Below are 23,153 nucleotides of genomic sequence, written 5' to 3'. Positions count from 1 at the left end.
ATTCTCTGGCTCTCATGGCATACCACACTACTTAGCAGGCTTTAAACAAAGTAAGGAAGGCAAATAAACAAACTTGTGGAGGAACAGATTGTTTAGCTGAGATTTTAACTGAACTCCAGTGAATGGAGGTAATACTACAAGAGGCAGGAGTTGAAGTGCTGCAAGGGTAAGCTCTGCAGTTTTCATCTCTCTGAAGCCTTCTTCTTCACTTCTATCAGGACTGATCATAGAAGATTAAGAGTCCTGGCAGGACTTCTAGGGAGCAGAAGCAGCAGTGGGATACTATGAACATAATAAAATTTTTTTTCTAATTGAATTATTTTATTCAAGGCCTCTCTACTGCTGGAAAAGAAAAATCAAACAAACAATACCTCCTTATGTAAGGAAAAATAAGCATGGACATATTGTAAACAGAAAGAATCTATTTAAGGAAGTCTTCATGCTTTGAACATTTTGTATTTCAGACGGTATATGATAAATATATGATATATTCAGCACATGAGTAGATGCAACCCCACATTAAATCTTCAGAGGAAGCATGAGAAAGCTTTAAAGAGGACAAATGGTTATATCCCTTCCTCCTGGTTTACTGATGGAAGACCTCTGAAGCCATAGGTCATTCTGTGAAAGCCTGTTACTAAATCTGAGAGATTCTGCCTGCTGAGGGTCACTTAAAGAGCCCTGCTCTTCTGCTTAGGGACACCAATATCTGCACAGTCTTTCATCTCAGCACAACTGTAGATATGGGATTTTCAAGTCAGCATCACTGCACTCCCTGCAAATCATTCATCTTTGAGTGCTTGCTGAGGATTGATTGAAAGTACAGCAGACTGGCACATAGAGCATGTATGTGTCTCTATGTTTTTCAGACCTGTGATAAGTCAGAGTTGAGATAAAACAACAGCCATCAGCTGTCACCACAGAGGCCCTAACTCCAAGCTTTCACTGGCCCAGAGTGATGAAATTGTGTGAAACCAATAGCAGCAGCCACCAGACATTTGTTGAAGAATGGAGACAACATTTAAATGCAACAGCAAAGCTTCAAAATGAACAAGAAATTTGGTAATCTTCATCCCTCCGTCTGCAGTCAGTGAGCACTTTTTGTTTCTCTCAGTTCATACCCTTGACTGTGGACAGGACTCCTCATGCTCAGTCTCTGGATTAAAGCCATGCCTGCTACCCAGTATAATTCAGTAATAATGAAAGAAAGATCCAGTGCATTATCAACACTCACAGTCCTTAATTCAACCACAAAACACCACTTGCCAGAAACAAAATGAGCTGTACTGCAGAGAGGCCTCATGTTTTAATAACAGCAGCAGAAAAGTTTCAGGACATGGGAGATCAGACAAGACGTCACCCCTTTTTAAAGCAAATATTTCCATTCTCCAAGTTGAAGTAAGAAGCACCTGAGGATGTTGCTATTTCTTTGTAAACACAGCAGAGCCTTGTCTTTGTTTCATACTGTCAATCCCCAGAAAAGTTGCTCCCATTCTGGAGAGGAATTTTTATGGACCTGATGCAGATACACCCATAGTTACAGCTTTAACGGAGTGCAAAGGCTGAAGAGGCGAGGACGAGTGATGTATTTTAGTTTATATTGTGTTACACCATAAAAACTTTACTTCTCACTTGAGCTGGACTCTGCCCTTCCTCTGCTGCCCTAATGCCACGGCTGGTGGAACTACACCCATTCCTCAGCAGGGCTCCGAGGCATCACACTCATCTCGTCTAATCCTGCTCTGAGCAAGTCTCTGCAGCCTGGCACCAATAACCCGGGCCCCTGTCTGGATTATGAGCAGTACCTACAAGATGACAGTGTTGAGAAGTGACTTGACTAGGTCAAGCATTGTACAAACACACGGCAAGAGACAGAGCAGCTTAAATAAACAGGGAAAGGATTGAGGAAATCCTCATTTAGTAGGTAGAGAATAGAATTCAGTGAAATCAGTGATTCACTTCACACAGACAACAGGAAATACAGGTACCAGAATCCCTGTTTGCTGCTTTGAACATCAGACAAGTTTTCATCACCTTTCCTCACACAATCTTAAAGACAAAAGATCACTTTGAGCTTCAGGAATTCACACATGGGATTATCTGGATGCTGAAGTGCATCTGCAAATGCTAGGATGGGACAGAGTCCGGCAGCAGAAGGCTGCCTGAACCTATCCAGAAAGAGAGTAGGGGATTGTTAGAGTGGGCTTTCTTGCCTGTTCTTGGTGGTAGGACATTCACTGCCACTTTTTACCCAAGTATAGTAAGAGAGTAGCTGGTTAGTGTTGGGAAGGACAGCAATCTTTGGTGCTTTTAGAGATATGTGCAGCCCACTCAGCTGGTTGTATGGGGACTCTGATGTGCTGCAAGGCCCACTACAGGAAACCTGTGACCTTTCTGAGACACCTCAGTGAAAATCTAAGCCTCGAGGGAAATCTGTAATCTCCCAATCAGCGGTCTGTTTTAATCACGATTGTTTCTGTAGCTGCTTGTTCTGTAGCAAGGGTATCAGACAACACAAAGCATGGTGAACTGCTGGGCAAGTGATACTAAAATCACCTAATTGCATCCAGACTTGATGTGAGTATTGCCAAATGCTGGGAAATCACCCTGAGTCACCTCTGTGATATCTATTGAAGAGCAGCAAGGAGAGCTGAGCTCTCCTAGCACCGTTAAGAGGCTTTTAAAAAGTAATCAAAGCATTGTTGCTGTGTGTGCCTTTGGGCCTTTCAGTGGGACACTGTTCAGATTGTTCCAGTCTCCCCTGCTTACCGCCATGCAGCTGATTTTTGAGGCAATGATCTGCAGTCTAACAAACGATAAAAATCAATGCTTTCACTTGATGCTTTCATTTCATGTGCACAGAGACCCAAATTTCACTGCTGGCTGATTAAATGTGGTGGTAAAATGTACAGTGTTGTGGTTCTCAGTACAGCCTTAACAACCCTTTGAGGAGAGAACACTCACAGGGTGGAAATGTGGATATATTTAAGAAGCCTGATACAGACGGTTTCACCTTCTGCTTGCTCCCCTGGAATAACTGTCTGCTATTATTAAGGAAAAAACAGCTTACATATTCTGATCTGTAGGGACAATTTTTTCCCCCTTGAAATGCCAATATGCTTTAATGTCAAGAGGAAAATGACAAGCAAAGGGAGAAGGGCTGATATAACAACCTGTTAATTTTATGCCATGGTGGGCCTCCCAGTTCCCACTGGTCAGCCCTTCTCCTCCCTGCAACTTGGAAGCTTTAACTGAAGTGAGTGCAGTATATTCATTTTTAGCATAAGGTAATAGGCTAACAGGAAGAGAAGGTCAAAGTAACTTTAGGCCAGTCAGGAGAGGATGTAACTAGGCATTAAGGACATGTAGTAGATTAAAGATCTGATTGTGTTTTCAGAAGTTCATTTGATTTTAGCATCTGAACTCCCAGCCTTAAGAAGGGAAAAATGTACTATTTCTTTATATAAAGACAAAATTATTGTCTTTAAAAAAGAAAATGCAAGGATTTGTAGAGTCAGCACAGCAAAGTATTATCTAGCTTTGGTTTTATTAGATAATAAATTTTTGGCATATATACTTGCATTTGGCTCAATTAAGCCGTAAAGGCAAAACTCCAGTGAGATGCTGCTGAAGCAACTGAATCCTAAAGCAAAGTTTGAAGGTTTTTTCTGAAGTTTTCTTATAGAGAAGTCAACTCTGAAGAAGAATTTCAATCCACAGAAAAGAATAGCCTTGTTTGGGCTAATTTTTTCTCTTTTTAATTCTTTTACATGCAGTAAAAATGAAGACTACAAGAAGAATTCCAAGATTAATAACAAGAAGTGTTCCTTTAGCCTATGAAGATGTCTAAAGATGTCTGAGAGCATCTCCTGCTATAGTCTAGTGAGCAAAACATTTTCTGTTTGATTCCTCAGTTCTCCTGTGAGAGAGAACCATAATCCTACTGTCTACCACCTCCCATCACCAGCATTTTCTTGCTGCAGTTAAAGCCTGCGTGAGTCTGCACTGGCAAGAAATCAAACCACTCAACTGAATTTAGCTGCATTTAACATAATAATTTACAGCAGATCTAATTCTCTATAGCACTATGTGCTATGGTCAGAATGGGTATTTAGAACAATGATTCCAGAAGCTGACTCCTGTCCTGTGCATAATCTGTAGTTATACTCTAAGATTATGGTATTTTATGTAATATAAATACTACATAGGACTATAATGTCCTGATAGTTCTATGGATTCCTAACACCCTTCTGTTGCAATGAAATAAAGATAAAAAATGATGCTGTGTTCACAACCAATAGAACATGAATGCTTTCTGTTTGGTAGTAGTATAATGAAACTCCTAAATCAGGGTTTAATTTTGCCATTGCAAGTAGAGCGAACATACTATTACTGTGTGATAATATTGCAAGACGTAGCTTATTCTTGACTGAACTTGACTGTATACAGATCTGCAAAATTTTTTCTATTATGAAAATAAGGCAGATAGGTTTGATGTGTATTCATTAAGTTAGGTGCTTAAATATTTTCTTGAAAACAGCTTTATCTGTAACATTTCCAAGCATTCATAGTCCATCCTGTCTGACCTCCCTCATTCTCTTCTTCTTCTTGAGGAAAAGAAATACATCTTTGTGTCTACTGCACATATATTATGAAAAATAAACTTCCTCACTGGCAAGCAAACCCAAGAACAATGTTGCAAGCAGCTGTTGTGCTTAAAGCCCAATGGAGAACACTGTTCCCTTATGAGCTCTCAATGCTCTTCTCAACATCAGCAATCAACATGCCAGAACAATGTATTACAAACTCAAAAGCCCAGGCCAGGAGACCACAAAAGCTCCTCTGTCTTGTGTGAGGGAACTGAAAAGAGGCTTTCACAGTGCTGGAGAATATGCTGGCAGACTGTGCCAGTTCAGAGCCCTCAGTGTCCCGGAAGATGTTTATGTGCAAGAAGGACAAATCTTGTCTAGTCCTTGGTTCAGAAGCTACTATAACTGTTATTTTTTTAAAATGAGAAGAATCATATGTATGTGTTGAAGACAACAATCAGATAATTACAGGCTGCTCAGTGGCTGAGGCATTGAAAAGGTCTTTGTGCTCCTTCCAGCAGGAGAAGGACATCTTATCTACTCTCACAAATAAGAAGCAAGATGTATCCATTAAAAACAAACATAAACCTATTTCCTCCTATTTTATTAAGTAGTTATTTCTGTACTCAATTATTTTTGCAAGGAAAAATTATAAAACCAGAGAGTTTGATTAACAACAATGGTGTTTTTTTCTTAAAGATGAAAATAACAACCTAATAAGCACCCAGTTATTTGATTTTCACTTAGGTTTGAAATTGTCAAGTTGTTGAGAAGAGTTAAGCTTCCATTGGATAAAAATGGCACCAAAGTCAAAACAAGTAACTTCTCACTGCACTGTCCATTTAAAAGGAAGGTACCTACTAAGGTTTTCAAGAAATCGTGCTAGACACAGTGCCCTACAATATGTCAGAGAGAGGAAGATCAGCTTGGCATATAGAACACTGGTTTTTGTAACTTTATTTTAAATGAAACCACATTCATATATAGCCCAGCTATATTAGCACACATTTAAACAAATGTTTAAAGCTAACGCCTGTAATTAATCTCTTACCTTCATGATTCTTTTGTCATTGATATTATGAGCTCAGACTAAATTCGCTCTTTTACATTACCCTGATTGAAAATCCCAAGCATGTTAAAAAAAATACAAAAATGGTTAAAATTTCACTTTCCAACCTAACTTACAAGAATAATAAAACTGCTGAAATGCTGTCATTAAAAAGCCACATTGGTATGATTTACAGCAGTACAAATTGTTGTTTAAAACAAGCATTATTGGGTAAGTGATCAAAGCCACTGTCAAAGATCTGAAGAAGTTTTCCCACTTCCCTTAAGTAGATTTTTTTTCTGGCTAAGTTACAAATAAAAGCCACTTTGAAAATGTACTTTTAAATTCACCAGAATAAAAAAAAGCTCAAGTAAGTGTGCCTGAGAGAAAAGAGAAGGCCATATTCTATGGTGCATACTCACATTCCAAATTCCCAGAAATGCTACTGAAACCAGGGGTTTCCCTGCTTTTGATGTGCTTGATGTTAGTGTCTAACACCTGCACAGAAAATTAGAAAGACATCCTGCACCTGACAAGGTGAACAGTCTGCATGCTGAAGAAGAACGGAGCACTACTGAGTAAGGCAGCCAAGGTGAAGTATGGCTTAAGAGCAATCTGGTTAAGGCAGAGAATGTGTTTTCGAAGCTCTTACTTCTGCTTCCACTTCAAAGCACTAGTGCACTACACCGTGTTTAAGAGCTTTAGTTAAAAAGACCTGGTGGAGCTGGAGCTAGTTCAGAGATAAATCTAAAGGAATTCATTACAATACGCTACGCAGTCCCTCAGAAAAACCTTTGTCAATTTCATATTCTGACAGTATTCAGAATGTATATAAATATATATAAATACCCATGTATTAACAGGGTAAACAAACATGTGAAGCACAGCTTTCTCCAAATATCCATCCATTATTTGCCCCCTGTGAGCCACAACTCCCACTGTGGATCAGACATTATCTGAAATTTTCAATGGGTGTAGCAATATGTGGGCCTAATAATTAAATCAGGTGCAGTCCTTTCCTTGAAATGGATAGTTTTATTCCTCTATCAGGCCAAATTCTGCACACTAGTATCTTGACCTTAATCTAAAGGAATTTCTGAGGCATTAGTTTGGATTTTTAAGTAGACACAGAATTTGGTCCATTTTAGCACATTAAAATAAACTGATCCACAGCTTCCCTGTAAAAGAATCAGTAAATTAAAGAAAATGTATTTCTTTCTTTTAAGATAAAAGATTGGTAGCACTTTCTGTATTTACTACTAGAAGAGCCCCGCTCACCCCCTTTGGCCAGTTTACAATTATCATTTATCCTTCCAAGTGCTAAGAATTTCTAGGTTATTCACAGAAATACATCAAAGCTCAGGAAAAGTGTAACAACAGATACATCGTGTTGTTGCATAAGCTTATGCTTAAAAATACTAGAAAGTAGCTGGGCTCTGGTCATTCTTTGGCTTGAAGCTGGAGTCTCCTTGGAGAGATCAGTTCTTCCATTTGTTTGAGTCCCAAGCCAGGAACCAGCCTGTGAATGTGGGGGGTTCATGCCCTTGCTTCACAATTACAATGGGGGTTCCCTTATCTCTGCCAGAAGGATCTGTTTCAATATAGCGTTTGGCTAAAAACAGAGAGGAAATAAAACATGGAATGATTAGTTAATTCCTTTGGTATAAAAAATACATTAAAAGCCATAGTGAAAGAATACAGGGCTGCTATAATACAGTATTCAATTAATTATTTCAAAGGCAATGAGAAGATCAGGTAGGTAAAGGCTGATTTTTCCCAGCCAGCAGTGAAGGAATTTTCCATGAAGTTGAAACAGAGGGATTGCTTTTCTGAGCAGTTTGTTGCCATACAGCTGGGTTTTGGCTCTTAAACAGGAGAAAGCATTTGCTGGTGCTGTAAGGATGCACAAGCTTCATTCCCATTTTGTCCATGTAAAAGCCAGTGAGTGTAGTTTCCCTTGACATCTCAACATGACATCAATACATATGGAAACATAGCCAGGTAACCCCAGCTGCTCCAGGGAAACACATGCAAGGGTTTTCAGCATGAACTTTAGAAGTTTGTCAGAATAGCTCAGCTACATTAAGTCACACCAGGGATGACACAAGATTTTTCAAGGAGTGGCCACATAAGTTGTCTTGCTTTGTTCTGTTTGTTCTGTAATTGGCATTTTCTCCTGCAAATTTAACTGAGCAAAGGGTGGCACTATAAGGACTCTCTGGCAATCCTTTCTCTAGATACATTATTGAGGGTGCAGGTCAGTAGGGACCTCCTTTTATATTCCTTCTCTCTTCAGTGCAGCTACTTTTCATAAGGCTCTCCTACATATTATTTAAAAAGCTCTGCAGCCCAATAATGCTATCTTGATTAGTTTTATCCTTCATAAACTTACAGAGTTTTAAAGTGCATTTAAAGGTGAAAATAGTCATCTCCTGTATTAAATCCTAATAAGCTCAGCAACACTTTGAGACACTGTAAACATAACTAGATTTCTTCTACAACATATTTTCCTCTTCATTAAATAATATTGATGCTACTTCACTCAGTAATCTGCCAAACTGATTTGATTTACCAGATTTAACGGATTCCTGTCGCTCAGTTTCATTAGCATCCTTCCCAATCCAGATGAAAACCTACAAACAGAGGAAAGACATAATCCCCTGGCATTATGAGGATGTTGTGTACAGCTGGTCAAGTACAAAATAGTTGATTCCTCTAGGACAAAGAATATATGCTATGAAAAGACTGCAGAGATACAGAACTCTCACAAACCACAACTGATGTTTTTTCTCCCTTGTGAGAAAGTGCATTTATGCCCTCTGAAATCTCACTGCTCGCTATGACACTGGAAGGCCAGACCTTTATTCAATCTGATGAAAGGATCTCTAATTACCTTTTCCATAGGTATCTTTTACACTTTTACAAGGAAATTTCTCTTTGGGCGCAGGTAGTAATACTGTCTCTGGTTTGAGCTCTGCATGCACATAAACACTTGTGCCCTGTGACATGTGCTACCCTGAGTGACTGCTAGATAGCTAATTGAAAAACCCAGCAACCAGAGCCTTGATCTACAATCCCCCACATCCTTTTTTTTTTTTTTCTCTCCAGGATTTGCTTGGAAATCAGCTGCATGTCCCAAGACTTCTTATCTGAGTTGGTATGTTGCAACTACTTTCCTTCCAGCTCTTCCCCACCAGCCCCCATCACTCCTTTTCACATGAACCATGGACATTCCTTCTTATTTCCAAAAACCTCAGCCTTTTGTTCCTTAAGGATTAGGTTGAGGAAGACAAATTGGGAACGGGCCTTCTCCTCTTTCCCTCCAAGAGGAGAGGAAGGGTAGAGAGAATATACTGTGAGAAACAGATGTGTCCTCTAAATCTGCAGTGAGTTTTCCTGTCATTCAAAAAGCTCTCCACATTTTCAGTTTTCAGTGAACTAGGCAATGATGGAGATTATTTCTGTCACCCTCCATTCATTTTCTAGTATGAAGAAATTTTTGTAAGGGTCTATCTAGTGTTGGTCTCTTTCTCTACTAGGACTTTTTGTAGGTGGCTCCTGCTACAAGGATTTAGTGGATTCTAAAGACATTTAATGAAATAACTTTTTTTAAAATTAATAAATTTTTGTGATGAAGTCAAGAACACTATTGAGAAACTTTCCAGAACACTGCTGGGGCTTATACTCTTGCAGCCTCCATTGGTTTAAATAAGAAGTGCCTTCCATGGTCTCCCATGTTTGGAAATTCAATGGCATGTGTGAACACTAGCTCATCATATAGCTCATAAAGTATAGCTCCTTTTGATATAGTTTAAAGAAAAAAAACCAGCTTCCATTCCGTCAAGATGATTGTTCCTCCCATCTTATGAACAAAGTGATTAAGAATAAATTATCCTTGCTGTCACAAAAAGCAGTGATACACAGCTCACCTGCTCCCAAACATCCAGCAACATGACATCATCTTCAGCCAAATCATCCTGAGTGAATTCTCCTGGGACCTCTTCAATCTAGAAAGGATAATATGTTTTGAGGATGTTTCTTTTTGTTTTTAATGATTCATCAAGGCATACAATTTTGCAAAGACCTAACTTATTTTTATAACATTAAGAGCAGAGGCTGATGAACAGTTCTTTTAGCTCCTAAAGGATCAAACCCTAAACTGATTTGATGAATGTTTTAAGGGTGTTTCTCTGAAACAAAACAAATCACATAATGGCATGTCCTATAAAATCAGTTCTTGGATTTTCAGAAGTGGGAAGATATCCTCAGGAGAGGCAAAGATCTACATTATAATTGTTGACGATTGTTAAGCTGGGACTGAGGTCTGCCAGAAGAAGGAGACAGGGAAATTTGAACCTTGAGCCAACCAAGCTGATACATTCCTGCAGCTTACATTCATTAATTAGGAAAAGAAACTGCTTTGGTTTGCAGTGGGTGAGCTCAGAGATGAAATACACACCCAACCAAGCTTCCCAGTCACTTGACAATGGGACATTACAGTTGACTAAGCCATTGAGGATTAGTCCCCAAAGAAAAGGCAAACTGCTTGCTTCTTCCAAGGACATGCAGGAAGATAGAAAGCAGTTTAATATTATCCTGTATGAGAAGGAGAGATAATAATGGAGGTAATGGCTCCTACTTTTAAAGGATTGTCAAGGGTTTGGCTATGTGTGGTCATGTGGGAATGCTAAAGGGACGACAACCAGATGGTGAAAAAGACATTCCTTTTCCCCACCCTGGCGTACGGTGGCCAGAAGGTCAGAGTGGTCCCACCTGCCTCTTCTGGGACCTCTAATGGTGGTGATTCAGTTATTAGAGAAAGGCTACAGGAAAGAGGGGATTTCATAGAATTTGGAGGAAATTCAAAATAAAAAGTAAATCCATAGCTCCCAGCAGAGTACTGCAAAGAGTTTGGTTCCTATTACTGTATTTCCCAGAAGTATTTTAGAAGCTTGTTAGAAGAACACATTTTCCTATTCTCGTAAGATTTTGAAGTCCTTATTAAAGCATCCTATTTGTTTTATCCCTCTCCAAATGACTGGGCTGTGCCTTAAGGAGACTGCCAGCTATGTCCCCTACCTAAAAATGAGTGTGTCCTTGCCAACTGGTGACACAGCATTGCCCTCCAGAATACAGTAATTAAGCCTGAATCACAGACTTAATACCCCGTGCATAGCTCTGGGCACTTCTGCCACTGAAGTAGGTCTTCCTACCTCCTTGAGCACAGGCCAATACCTTAAAGGCATAATTACACATCTTAAATCTCTATGGAAAATTTCAGACAGCTAGGGATTTTCGGCAAGCAGCATTTCTTTTCCTCGCCACCAGTGTCAAACACGTAAGGGGCAAGGCACTGACCTGCTCTTCCTCAGCAAATTGATAGCAATCTGGTGATGCTCTGCAAGAATTAAATTGCTTTTGACTGGGTAAATTTTGCATCTGCAAGCCTCTATTTCCAGGCTGGAGCAGGCTCTAGATGCAAATTTCTGCAGTAATAATTATTCTGTTCATCTATCGCATTTGGATAGCTTAAAGCATCAAACGTCCACTCTCTAGTTCTTGCCAAGCCAGGCTAACTAAGCCAGATCCCCAAATTCATTTAATGACCACTGATTTCCAAGGCAAAATATACCAGAAAGTATATAATTCAGCAGAAAGAATCCATAATATACTCACAATAAATCTGCCTGTCTTATTAGAACAACCGTACAAGCGAGGAGGATGATCTTCAGCCTTTGTCAAGAGTTGTGATGAAGTCTGGTATATTTTTTTACCTCCAAGTGCTTTCCAGAATTCCTCTAAAATAGATAATATATAATTTATCCACCAGCTGATTTAACATTTGGTATTTTAGCTTGTTAGTATTTCAGAAATCCCCAAACAATCTCTTTGCTGTCTCAAAGATTAATGACTTTTCTTACAGTGTTTCCTGCAGTCTGTCAAAATACCAATATCAGTTGCATAACCCAGGAAGAATCCTAGAGTTATAGAATGGCCTGAGTTGGAAGGGACCTTAAAAATCATCTAGATCCAATGCCCCTGCCATGGGCAAGGACACCTTTCAGCACATCAGGATGCACAGAGCTACATCCAAACCCTCCTTAAACACTTTCAGGGATGAGGCGTTCACCGCTTCTCTAAGCAACCTGTTCCAGTGCCTCACCACCCTCACAGTAAAGAATTTTTTCCTAAGATCTAATCTAAACCTACTGTCTCCATGCAGTGCTGTGTATTCTCAGCTGTCTATTAGCAGCCATGTGGCCTCATACGAACCTGGTTCCTGGCCTTCATTAATCTTAGCAGTCTGGCATTTGAGAACATTGGCAATGTATTGAGCTCCTTGTTCCTCTTCTTTACTTGCTCCTTTTCCTATCCACGTGTAGCCAGAGTTGTTTGGCAGTTTCAGAACAAAGACATCATTAGAGTTTAGTGACACTGCATCAACATCAACCTAGATAAAAAAAGAAATTGTTTTATTCTTCAAATCTTCAGATAATGTAATTACTATTTTGCATATTTATATAAAATGTATAGATGTGTTAATCTGCTATGCTTTTGGTCTTCAGTTCTTCCCTAGTTTTATACTGATACAAATTAGAGAAGGATTTAAGACAGGGAGCTCACTTGCAGGGCAAAACTTAGGACTGTTTCCAGTAGGAAAGACCATCTCATAGCAGTTGCTGACTTCTTGTCTATTCTTTGTCAATTGACTGTTCACTGTGTGTATTCATGAACGATGCAGACTGATTCCAGCCAGCTACAGCTTATTCTCTTTTGTCTATTGGAAGGGTTCATCAAATAGAGCAGTGGGTTGGATTTAGAGCTCTGTGTTCCTGCCAGATATGACTGCCCAACAAGATTAGTCAGAGAAGCTCATGGCAGCTCTGTCATTTCCCACTGGGAATGTCTGCTTTACTTAGCAGGTGACCTTACCTCTGCAATCCTAGTAATGGATGCCAGGTTCCTGCGGATTTGGAAGAGCCGTGTCGGTGGAGCAGGTTTCTGACCTTCCTTCCTGGATGTCCCATCCTTGTAGACTATAAGTGGTTTGTTTTTGAACAAGCTCAGTAAATGTGCAGGCTCTTTCCCTTGACTGACTCGGATCTGCACATATGTAAAGAAATGCAATAAAAGAAACAAAAGGACACAAGTGGTTATTTTTGGTCTTTGCCGAATAGCTATGGGGATCTTTGCCAACAACGCTAAGTACGTTAGCAAAAACGAGAAATGGCAAGTTGAAAAGATCTAAAAATATAGTTCCAGACATACAGAGTTAGAGCATTTGTGAGATTTTTTTTGTCAATCACGGTGACACAAAGACAAAATTCAAACTTCCAACACAATATTTAGCTGATTAAAATGGCTGCTATAAAAATCACTCATTTTCAAAAGAACTGTCATTTTATAGTGTTTTATAGAATGACTTAATTCTCCTGAAAAACTGTCTTGGAAATTTAGGTGCCCTGTATTTAAGCAGAAAAGAATGGTTGTTCATTTTATTCATTATTTGTATATGTATTTTATCTGCCAAGAGGATGAAAAAAAGTAGCATGAATTTCTCCTCCAGAGCACAACATGGATGATGAAAATGAACTTCCATTACAGATGTAGAAGATGCTACTGCCATCTAAAACAAACACATTGAGCTACGAAGAATGACTATTTTTAAATTAATGTATGAAAAAAGCTGTTTGTATGCAACCATTTAATTTTCCTTTATAACAGTTCCACTGGCCAAGGTAGAGGGCTGCAAGTCCCTGCCTTTCATTCCCAGAAAGAAAGGGAGAAGAGGGAATGAGACATGTAGAGGAGGAGAAGTGGAGAAGCCCACAGTGAGGCCTGGGGCAGCTGAGAGCTGGGGTGCCCAGAGGGGCAGCTGCAGCTGGGCACAAGCAGGTGCTTTTACTTATTTCACAGGTAGATAGACTGCTGCAGTTGTCTGGTAAGGATAACCTAGGACACATATACTTGTAAGGGACAAATTGCAGCAGGATTTTACAAATGGGAAAACAAAAACCTCAAAACACAAAAAACTCCCAAAAAACAGTAACCCAAATAAACTCAAAAAAAACCCCCCCAAATAACCCAAACAGCACAGCGAAACATATTCTTGCAAGCCCAACGTTTTAACAGTCACTTGTACTGTCATGCCATCTAGTGACCACACAAAATAGCACATTTAAAGCTTTCAAATAATGCTGATAGAGATGTTAGGCACAGGTAATGTATTCTATCTGTCTGCATAAAAATGCACACATAAATACGTATGTGCATATATATACACATTTCTATTCCTAAACTCATTGCAGGCTGGAAGTACTTTTAAGTATCACATCTACTGCAGTGAAATGGATCTTCTGCTTTAATAAAAACACTTTTAAAGCACCTTATGATTGCAGCAGTAATATTGTTAACAATGGTAGTAATATTGTTATTACTTTAAGATTAACATTAGCCTTAGTTATGAGGCAGGACCACACTGTGCTGGACATGGTCCAAGCAGTAATTATCTAAAAGTGTTCTAATCCTTCCTTAGTATAATTTCAATCAGAAATCATAACAGATTAGTGGCTAAAAGTATGGGCTGCCAACTGAATTAACTCTACCTTGGTGGGTGGGGGAAGCCTTTTGCTTTTGTAATTAAGAAATGGGGATCACAGAATTACCTCCTGCTGCCTAGAAAATCGCTGCTTGTCCCTTGTCATCTTACAGCTCACTCTCAGGTCTTCACCTACTTGGCCCTTCTCAGCAGTGACATAAGGAGAACACAGCCAGTTCAAGCTAAGGACTAGCTTATCTACTCACACCCTTTGGTTGCCAGTGTCCTGTGCCTTGCTTTGCACACCCCATTTCTGCACGTGAGGATGTGTATCCTGCTTTCATGGAGCTGCAAGCACTATGGGATGGGAAAACCCAAGTTATGTTTCTCAACAAGGCAAAGGATAGCCAGACCCTGTTGCACAATTCCAGCAGGCTTTCATCTTCTGTCTTTCATGTGGCTTTCAGTTCTCCCATTTTTGGCCCTCTAAAAATCAGGTGTCTTGTCTGAGCTAAATATCACAATTTCCTCCACAATCACAAGGAGACAAGGGAGCTCCCACACGGCTCTTGACCTGTCACACTCTGTTTGGAGCTGCCCTGGGACAGTCTTATCATTCAATCTCCACTGGCTATGCACAGGGTCTTTAAGTCTTAGCAGGACTGAAACCTAATTTTAAAACAGTGGAAATCGAAGGAAACAAAAGGCAGTTTTAGGTTCTGGCATATCTGTGATCTTTTGGACAACTGCGTACAGAAAGGACAATTCAAATGGGCAATCTCTGGCAACTTCAACAGGATCCCATGGTGCTTGGCTTGATACAGACCTAAGCAACTGACATTTCCAGTCTTTAAATGCTAGCTCCTCCTTCCAATTCTCATCAAAATTTGCATGTATCACATGCTCTGCTGGATTTTATCCCAAAGAGACTAACCTGCACAGCCTGATCATTTAATGACCGATCCAGCTGAACAGTCAGAAATGCAGAAGCAGTCAGTTCATCTTTTGTAGCACGGGCTCCTTGCCTGAGGAAGACAAGGAGAAAGACAATGGTTAAATTTAGCTCCAAAGTAACCCAGAACTTGTGCTGTATGACAAACTCGCAGCGAATGATCTTACATTTACATGTGTTCTACTCAAAAGGACAAAGTCAACCTAAAATAATATCCACACACTGCAGGTCTGTGCAAAGGCAACCAAACATACCATGTGTAGATGATCTTCCCTCTAGGGTAAGTGTAGAGGATAATGTAACAGTCGCCCCCATAGAACTGTCCGTATGTCTCAGGTCCCACAGGAACTCGGCCACTGCTTTCCACACGCCAGATCTGGGGGAACAGGGAAATCACTGGAGATTGCTGAACTTCATCCAGAGACTCTTCACGAAGTACTTAACTATCTTATCCCTTGAGTGTCCTTTCTGTTCTCAAGTGTTATTGAACAGAAACAGGGAGGATTCTTCATGAAGTAGATAAATACACCCTGTGCCCACTGAATTAATGACAACCATCAACAAGGGGCTGAAATACACTTCTCTTTGTCCTGATGCTTTGTTCACACGTGATCACTTCACAATGCTATGCTGAACTTTCTTAACACCTTATGGTGACAATATGACATGGCACAACATTATGATCTATCATAAAACTAGCATATCATTTTGGAGAGGCACACTGCACTCAGGTAATGTGGTGTTAGGCAGATTTCTTCCTATTTCATTCACTACAGCCCAGTTCAGCTAAGAACTGGCTGCTCAGGCCTATGGACCATCCCAAGCGTGTTTTCTAGAAACCTAGAAAATACACTGATGAGACTGTAGATATTCATCCCTTCTTTTTCTTCCAGAAGCCCGACATGCAATTTGCATTCAACATACCATGTTGATACAATGCCATGGCAGCCCTGTGAAGTCCAAAGATAGTCCTGAAGTGAGATATAGAAAGGTCTAGAAAGACTGTATAGTCATCTTTTTCTCTCTGTACCTGAGAGACACACTAGGGACAAAGAAGGTTCCTCTAGAAACCAGACTGGATACCTAGAGACATAGAATGGATTTCTGATTCCAAGTGCAAGTCTTCCCATTCCAGATTTCAAGCTGATATGAGCTTGAAGTTTTTCCTTTAGACTAAGAATCTATTTAAAGTAAATATTTACAAGGTATTGTGTAAAGGGGTAATATTTCTGGTTTGATTTCTCTTGCTGACTTTCATAAGCACCAAAAGAACACAACCCAGCATACAGTTGATATTCACTTTCCACTTCAAAGAACCTTTTGTGATGCTAGAATACTTCCACTAATATAGTGCTAATCTAAATACAGTATAAAAATTAAAACACAGAGTAGCAATTTAGCCCATTACAAGTAGCAGAATACATTACTTAGATAAGATTAGATTTATTACAACATGAAAATTACCTCTACTTTCCCTGAACCATCATCTATCATGTTATGCTGGGCAGCCATTTGTGGAGACTCATGCAATTTGGTAGCATCAAATTCAACCTGCTCAATTTTAGCCACTCTCTCTGTGACATAGACTTTGCCAAAGCCATCGCTTTGATCTTTATCCTTCCAGTCTTTGAAAAACTGTTTGAACATTGGCGTTTCCCCTCCTTCGGGAAGGACTTGAATCTGAAATGAAGGAAGACACGTGAAACAGGAGGAAAACAGAACTGACACAGTTACCCAAACAGAAACTTTTCTAGATTATATGTGAAATATTGCCTTTATGTTTTATAAGCCCTTAAAAATATTTTTTTCTGCTGACTTAAAAACAATGTCTTTAACAGAGCTCAATCTCTCCTGGTATCACCTCCATAAATAGATCGCACCTGTGTGTTGGCAGGATAATTCATCTGCTGTATGAATTGTTCAGCATTCTTCATGGCAGCTCTTCTCTCTTGAGGGTTAGCATTTTTGCCTGATTAAAACAGAAGGATAACAGTACATGGGAAAGGGCAATAAGCTCACAGAACCTTCAAAAACAAGTAGTCCTCCAGCCAGGTTCTCTTTGACATTGCTCTTCCCTCAGTCTTGGATGAACACAAATGCTGGACATACCATGAGCAAGAAGATTCTCCTGAAGTTGAATGGCCAAAACAGTACTTTGGTAGCTTTGAAAACAGTTAATTTAAAGGCAAAAACTAGAAAGAGAGAAAAAGGGGGACATTTTGTTTTACTTAGTGTTTCTACAAAAATAAAAACTGGTTAATAATACCTGCTTGGCTCAAGGTACCCTGGGTCTTTTCTCTGACCTCCTTTGCTGGGCTGCAATATGGTCAATAAAGCTGAATTGCCTCCACTTCTTCAAGGAGTACAAAAGAGTAAAAGGAACTCGTGTTTTGTCTGGCTGGGCTTTGCAATTAACCCATTTCCCGATCCACTGCTCCTTGTTCAGCTTTGCTCAGTGTCTGAATGAAGTCTCTGTGGGATTGACACTGTCTACAGGGTCTAAGTCCCAGCAGGCTGCAGAGACTGCATTCCAAAGACCTCACAGTCTAATCTAATCAGGTGTTCTATAAGGTATTCATATGTATCCTATTTTGAATGAGACCATTACCGATGTAATTCACACTTCTCAGCTTAGCGGCCTGAAGGCTTCCTGCAGAGATGATAGCTGCAATCTCCCGTGCAAGGGTGAGACTCACAGTCTAATGGGGGTTTTCCACACGTTATTTTTACCAGCAGCAGCAAAGTGAGGATACCTAAATCATATTTCATTCATTTCGTGGCTGACCCTGTTGGCTTGGTTCTTCTAGGAGCTGTTACATAGAATGACAATTGGGAATCAGGGGGACGGACAGACAGACACAGGCCATCTGAGCACAATGCTCCCAAATGTTTTCAAACAAAATGCTTACAATGCCTCCTGGACTGACTTGAGAGACTTGACAAATGCATCAAGTAATTATTTAGTGTTGCACATGGTAAAACAAAATAAAGATGCCAAAGAATAATTAATAAGTTGCCTCAGACCAAAAAAAAAAAAAAAAAAGAAAGGAGATACTCAGCACTGGATTTAAGGGCAGCACTACAGCAATCCAGCTACAAGGTGTCAAGACCTAATTCCACAGTAGTAGTATTCTTCTCCAGGGAAACATTCAGACAAAGCAATTGCCAACTGATGATACCTCAGAGAAATATTTGCAAGAAATAAGAGATATCAAAGTATTTGCAAGCTTATGCTTCTAGTTTATGCCCTGGACACACACCTTTCAATTTCACACCTCTGTGGAGATACCTACCCAAATGGAATGTTCAGTGTCCATATTTTGTCCCAGAAGACAGGGATTTGATGACAGTATACAGAACTCATAGAATTATTTATGTTTGCTTTGTACTTGCCATTTAGATAAGCACTTCATCACCCAAGCTTACAGATATCTCAAAAATAGGGTCCTTAGACAAGACTTAGTCTCGAGGTCCTTACATGAGGAGTAATCCTTGTCCACAGCCTGTACCAGGGAAGAGCTGTGTGCAGGGTACAGTGTCCAGCCAGTATTAAATTCTTGCTAGTGTCCCAAGGGTGTTGTGTCAACTCCTTAGGGATCTCTGCATAGCTTCTGCATGTGCAGTACAAGTGACCTCTTACCTTTCCACACAAAGATCTTCCTGGCAGCACCATTGTCCAAAATGAAGCACTCCTCTGACAAAAGCATAGCCATGGAGAAGGGGTTTTCCTCTGCTACCAAGGACACCTTCATAGATCCACTTGCGTCTGACACCTAAGAAAACAGTAATTTCAAATTTAGATCAACTCTGGCTTTTATAGACAAATGAATTTCTGCTTCTGAAATTAGTATAAAAATCAGTTGCCATTCCTATATAACTGGTAAAGTAGACTGATTATTATTTTTTGTTTCAGTTCATTTTACATCCAATAGAGGGAGGTGTAGTGTTAATTTTAGGGGGTTTGTTGGATCCTTGCCTTGCAGCTTCTTAAAATAAATCCGTTTCTCGTCCACTGGTATAGTCCCTGCTGCCAAGCAACTCATGCTGAAGCCAAAGGTACATGCACACGCTGAACAACAGCATCTGGAGCCATAACAAAACAGTCCTACACTGACACTAACAGCTGAACTGCCTACATTTATAACCCACTGTTCTTTAATTGGAAACTCTAATGTACAACCTGCTCCAGAATCTGCTTTGTAACCTCTACCACCACTGTAAGTTCATGAAGACCTTTAAAACCTTTTAAAAATCACTCCTGTATAGCTGAAAAGACCAGTTATTACTAGTGAAAATAGATTATTACTATTGTAATTACTTTTCTATCAGTCTTTATTTCCTTTCATAATTAAATAATAATTTTAAACACATCATTGTATCTTGCATTTCATATTATGGAAGTACAAATAGGAAATTACCACTGCACACAACAAGTAAAAATCCATCATTTTACCTGGTTTGAGGGCTCACCATAGACCTGCCTCCTGCCTTTGACACTCACTGTTATAATGCAACACATTTAAATCCAGCTAACAGAACTCTAGTTAGCAGGACCTATGTACTTCCACTAATTTATCAGATATCCACAGAAATTTCAGAGAGTTTTTAGGATTCAAAAATTCACTTTCCCTTCTCTAGTTTTGTTTTACTTCAATGCTCCTGATCATATGCATGCAGGCCTTCTTCTTTTGTTCTCCATTTTTGTTCCCTTAAACCCCTGCTATGATGAGAAATACACACCAGACTTTTGGCATGAAAGGAATGATTAGTGTGAACTAAACCCAACAAATAGACAAGTACGACTCCAAGTGGCTTTGCAGCAATGATCACCTCATACAGGTTTCTTGTAAACCCCACATACAGCAATATGGGCAGTGGAAAAATCATGTAAGAGGCTGGGAGAGAGGTGGCTCTGTCCTGTGGTCTGTGTGGTGCACGAGCTGCAGAGGCAGTGACTCGTCACCTCTCACACTTCACAGCAGCTCCAAAGTTACTGTAGATGGCACCTACAGGGTCACACACATGGGGATCCAGTAGCACTCCATGCTGTCAGAGTGTGCCATTTGTTAGCCAAATCCTCCTTGTTAAGTGACGATGGGGAAAAGAATAAGGTTATAGATACATAAAAAAATAATTAAACTTTCAAACTCTGCTAAGAATAGTCCATCTTTTAAACTTTGCTAAGAATAACTAAGTCATATATGACTACTAAAAGTCTCCCTGTTAAAATTAAGAAGACAGGATGAGCAGTTAATTCTTCTTTGACCTGCACTGAGTGGTTCATAAGCCATGCTTAACTTGTTTCCTGAGTGTACAGAAATGTAATCCATTTTTTCCCCTCAAATTACCTGGACTATCCATTGACTGCAAATAAACTAAAATAAGAGCAGTTCTGTAAATGAAGCCAGAACTCCATTTATGAGGAAGGAATGAATAAAAGCATGACTACTGTTGAGCATACCTAATTATAAATAAATAAATAAATAACTTACCATATACAGTTTAGCACTTCTCCTGTTTGTGATATCAGCCAGCTCATCCTCATCATCATCACACTCAGGAAGCTCTGGCTTGTTCCCTAAAACCTGTATAAAAGAATAACAAATTCAATGCAGAGAGAGAGTAGGGGCTGGAGCATAAATATCTGTACACTAATGTATTGTTGCAGTAATCAAATAATTGGAATCATCTTTATATATAAGACAATCTAAAACCAAACTCATAAGTGACACAAATATACAGATAATTTTGAAAGACTGTCAGATCTCCAGTAACTTTATACCTACATGATGTCTTTTCCTCATGTCAATTTGCTGGTTGTCTATACACTACAAAATACACACAGAAAGGTGTATGTGATCCTATTCTATGTGTGTGTTTACCTGTCTTCATTTTTTCTTCCCACTAACTTCTGAACTGTTGTCAAGTACATCTTTGGAATGACATTACTCTTAAAATGTTTAACAATACAAAAATTAAAACTGACAGAATGAAATATATTAACTGAAATTATAAAGTAATTCAATTAAATATGTAATAGTAATGCAATTCAATAAAAAATACCATATGATGAGTTCATTAATCTTAAAAAGTTACAGATTCTTAATCCCATTTTAAGGGGAAAATTCAGCTAGGCTCTTGAAAAAATAATTTATGGTGTGAGAAAAACATTTTCTTGCTCTACCACTAGAATATCAATTTTAACTACTGTAGTAGTTTTACACCATGGGCAACATTATAACTACTATCACTAAAAGAAATTTACAGAGGTTCATCAAGAATATGTTAGGTCAGGTAGTCATTATTAAGTCCTAGCTACCCTTTCTTGATGATCTTTCCCTAATGACTCATGGATGTGGACGGATCCAAAGGTTACATACAGAATTTTATGGATTCCTATGAAGTTATGTCCCAGAGTGAAGGTAGTAATTGATATGTCTGAGAGACTAAATATTAACATAAAGTACAAGGGCAGTACCAGCCTTCCTGTGAACTCGTGCAATATAATGTGAAGTCACAGGAAAAAGCCTTGTAAATATTTGATAACAGGGAAGCCCAACAAAGTATACAGCTGCAAACAATTTGCAAAGAAAAACAATACAGAATAAATATTTAATATAAATCTGCCATCTGTGGAGTTTTCTTACCTGGTAAAGTCAGTAAAATAGTAAAATAAAATGAAACTAGCCTTTTCAAGTGTGATTGTTGCAGTTTAAGCTAGAAAAATTTATCTGTGACTCATTGAAGACAAGAAAGCAATGTCCTGTTTAAGAAAGATGCTGCCCAGAGCCCTTCAGTAGCCATTAGTCAGCATTTCCTGAGCTTAACTACATGGCTGCAGATTTACTACTCTATAGGCCAAGTTGGCCTCCATGTCCACAACAAGACTGCCACCTGGTGAACAGCTACAGTGGGCATATGCAGTTTATTTGCACCAGGTTTCTAAAAATGTTTCCCTTCCTACCCGTCCTTGTAATGCCAGGGTCACAAAACTGTCAAATAACAGGCATACATCTTTACCCGAACAGACACTGAACAAGTTTGAGGGTTCTGTAATATCTGACTTTCAGTAACCAATAAGAGGCTAAAAGATTATTGTTAATAAAACTCTCAGAAGTTTGTACTCACTAGTGCTCTGCTTCATTAGGCATTTACAGTAAAAGAAAAAAAAAAAACACCCAAAACCCCAAAAAACCAAAAGACCTCCAAAACAAACAAAGAAAAGACCCCAAAAAACCCACAAAAATGTTAGCTTCTGACACAGTTAAAGTCAGTGTTTTCCCCTGCTGTGCCTATAGAATATCTCTAGCACCACAATTATTTTGCAGCATCTTTGTAAGTCATGCATGTTGATACAAAACCCCTTTTTTTCTTTTGACTGTGCAAGTGTCATTCTAAATATTTCAAAGCAAATAGTGTCTGTTGGTGTTTGTGAAAGCATCTTGACAGAAGCAGCCTCTCTACTTACAGCAAGGTCTGGGTGCTGCATTCCGCATTCTGGCAGCAATTAAAGTAAGCAGCCCCTATAATTTAAAAATTGGGTTTTAAATTTGGGCCCAGCACAGGTTAGATTGCTGGCCTGACCTATTGCTGTCTTAAAACCACATGCAGAAATGTTCTTCTGAAGTAGACAGAGAATTATTGTCAAACTCACAAAGCTGGTCTTAGGAAATCTCAATTCATACTAACACAGGGAGAGGGGTTAGAACCCCCTTTGTGCAGGTGCAGTTATAGATAGGAGACATTCTGGTTCCAGGGAAATCTCTCCACAATTCATTACACAGCTGGCCAAAAAGAGCTTCTCTGCCTAGCTGCTCTGTGCTAGGCAGAGAAGCTCTGTGCTTCCCTGTGCTTCAGCACAGGCAAAAAGAAAATACAAATTATTAATTTATAGAATTCTTTTTCTCAGAAGAGCCCAAAAACAAATGGAGAAGGACCTTGAGAGTGTCCCCTTCTCCTGCATTTTAAGTCACAGTTGCTTGTAGATCCTGGCATTGTGGTGATCAGTGTTAAGAAGGACACGAC

The 23,153-nt window shown here is 39.4% G+C and overlaps 1 protein-coding gene across 1 annotated transcript in view; it reads right to left on the bottom strand.

Moving 5' to 3' along the window:
- Nucleotides 1–5,531: 5,531 nt before the first annotated feature.
- SCIN (scinderin) overlaps nucleotides 5,532–23,153 on the bottom strand; it is a 48,957-nt gene continuing 31,335 nt past the window's right edge. Inside the window, exons 5-16 of the mRNA XM_038127820.1 lie at nucleotides 20,621–20,713; nucleotides 18,769–18,901; nucleotides 17,009–17,097; nucleotides 16,593–16,808; nucleotides 15,383–15,504; nucleotides 15,111–15,201; nucleotides 12,571–12,741; nucleotides 11,911–12,088; nucleotides 11,314–11,435; nucleotides 9,567–9,644; nucleotides 8,210–8,270; nucleotides 5,532–7,249 (exon numbers count right to left, since the gene is read on the bottom strand). Coding sequence (XP_037983748.1) covers nucleotides 7,116–7,249; nucleotides 8,210–8,270; nucleotides 9,567–9,644; nucleotides 11,314–11,435; nucleotides 11,911–12,088; nucleotides 12,571–12,741; nucleotides 15,111–15,201; nucleotides 15,383–15,504; nucleotides 16,593–16,808; nucleotides 17,009–17,097; nucleotides 18,769–18,901; nucleotides 20,621–20,713 — 1,488 coding nt within the window. The 3' untranslated portion in view covers nucleotides 5,532–7,115. The remainder of the gene's footprint in view (nucleotides 7,250–8,209; nucleotides 8,271–9,566; nucleotides 9,645–11,313; nucleotides 11,436–11,910; nucleotides 12,089–12,570; nucleotides 12,742–15,110; nucleotides 15,202–15,382; nucleotides 15,505–16,592; nucleotides 16,809–17,008; nucleotides 17,098–18,768; nucleotides 18,902–20,620; nucleotides 20,714–23,153) is intronic.

Source organism: Motacilla alba, chromosome 2 (assembly GCF_015832195.1).
Source record: "Motacilla alba alba isolate MOTALB_02 chromosome 2, Motacilla_alba_V1.0_pri, whole genome shotgun sequence".
In the NCBI taxonomy this organism is placed as follows: Eukaryota; Metazoa; Chordata; class Aves; order Passeriformes; family Motacillidae; genus Motacilla; species Motacilla alba.
Note: the sequence above shows the minus strand (reverse complement) of the source record. Positions and strands in the feature narration are given on the sequence as shown.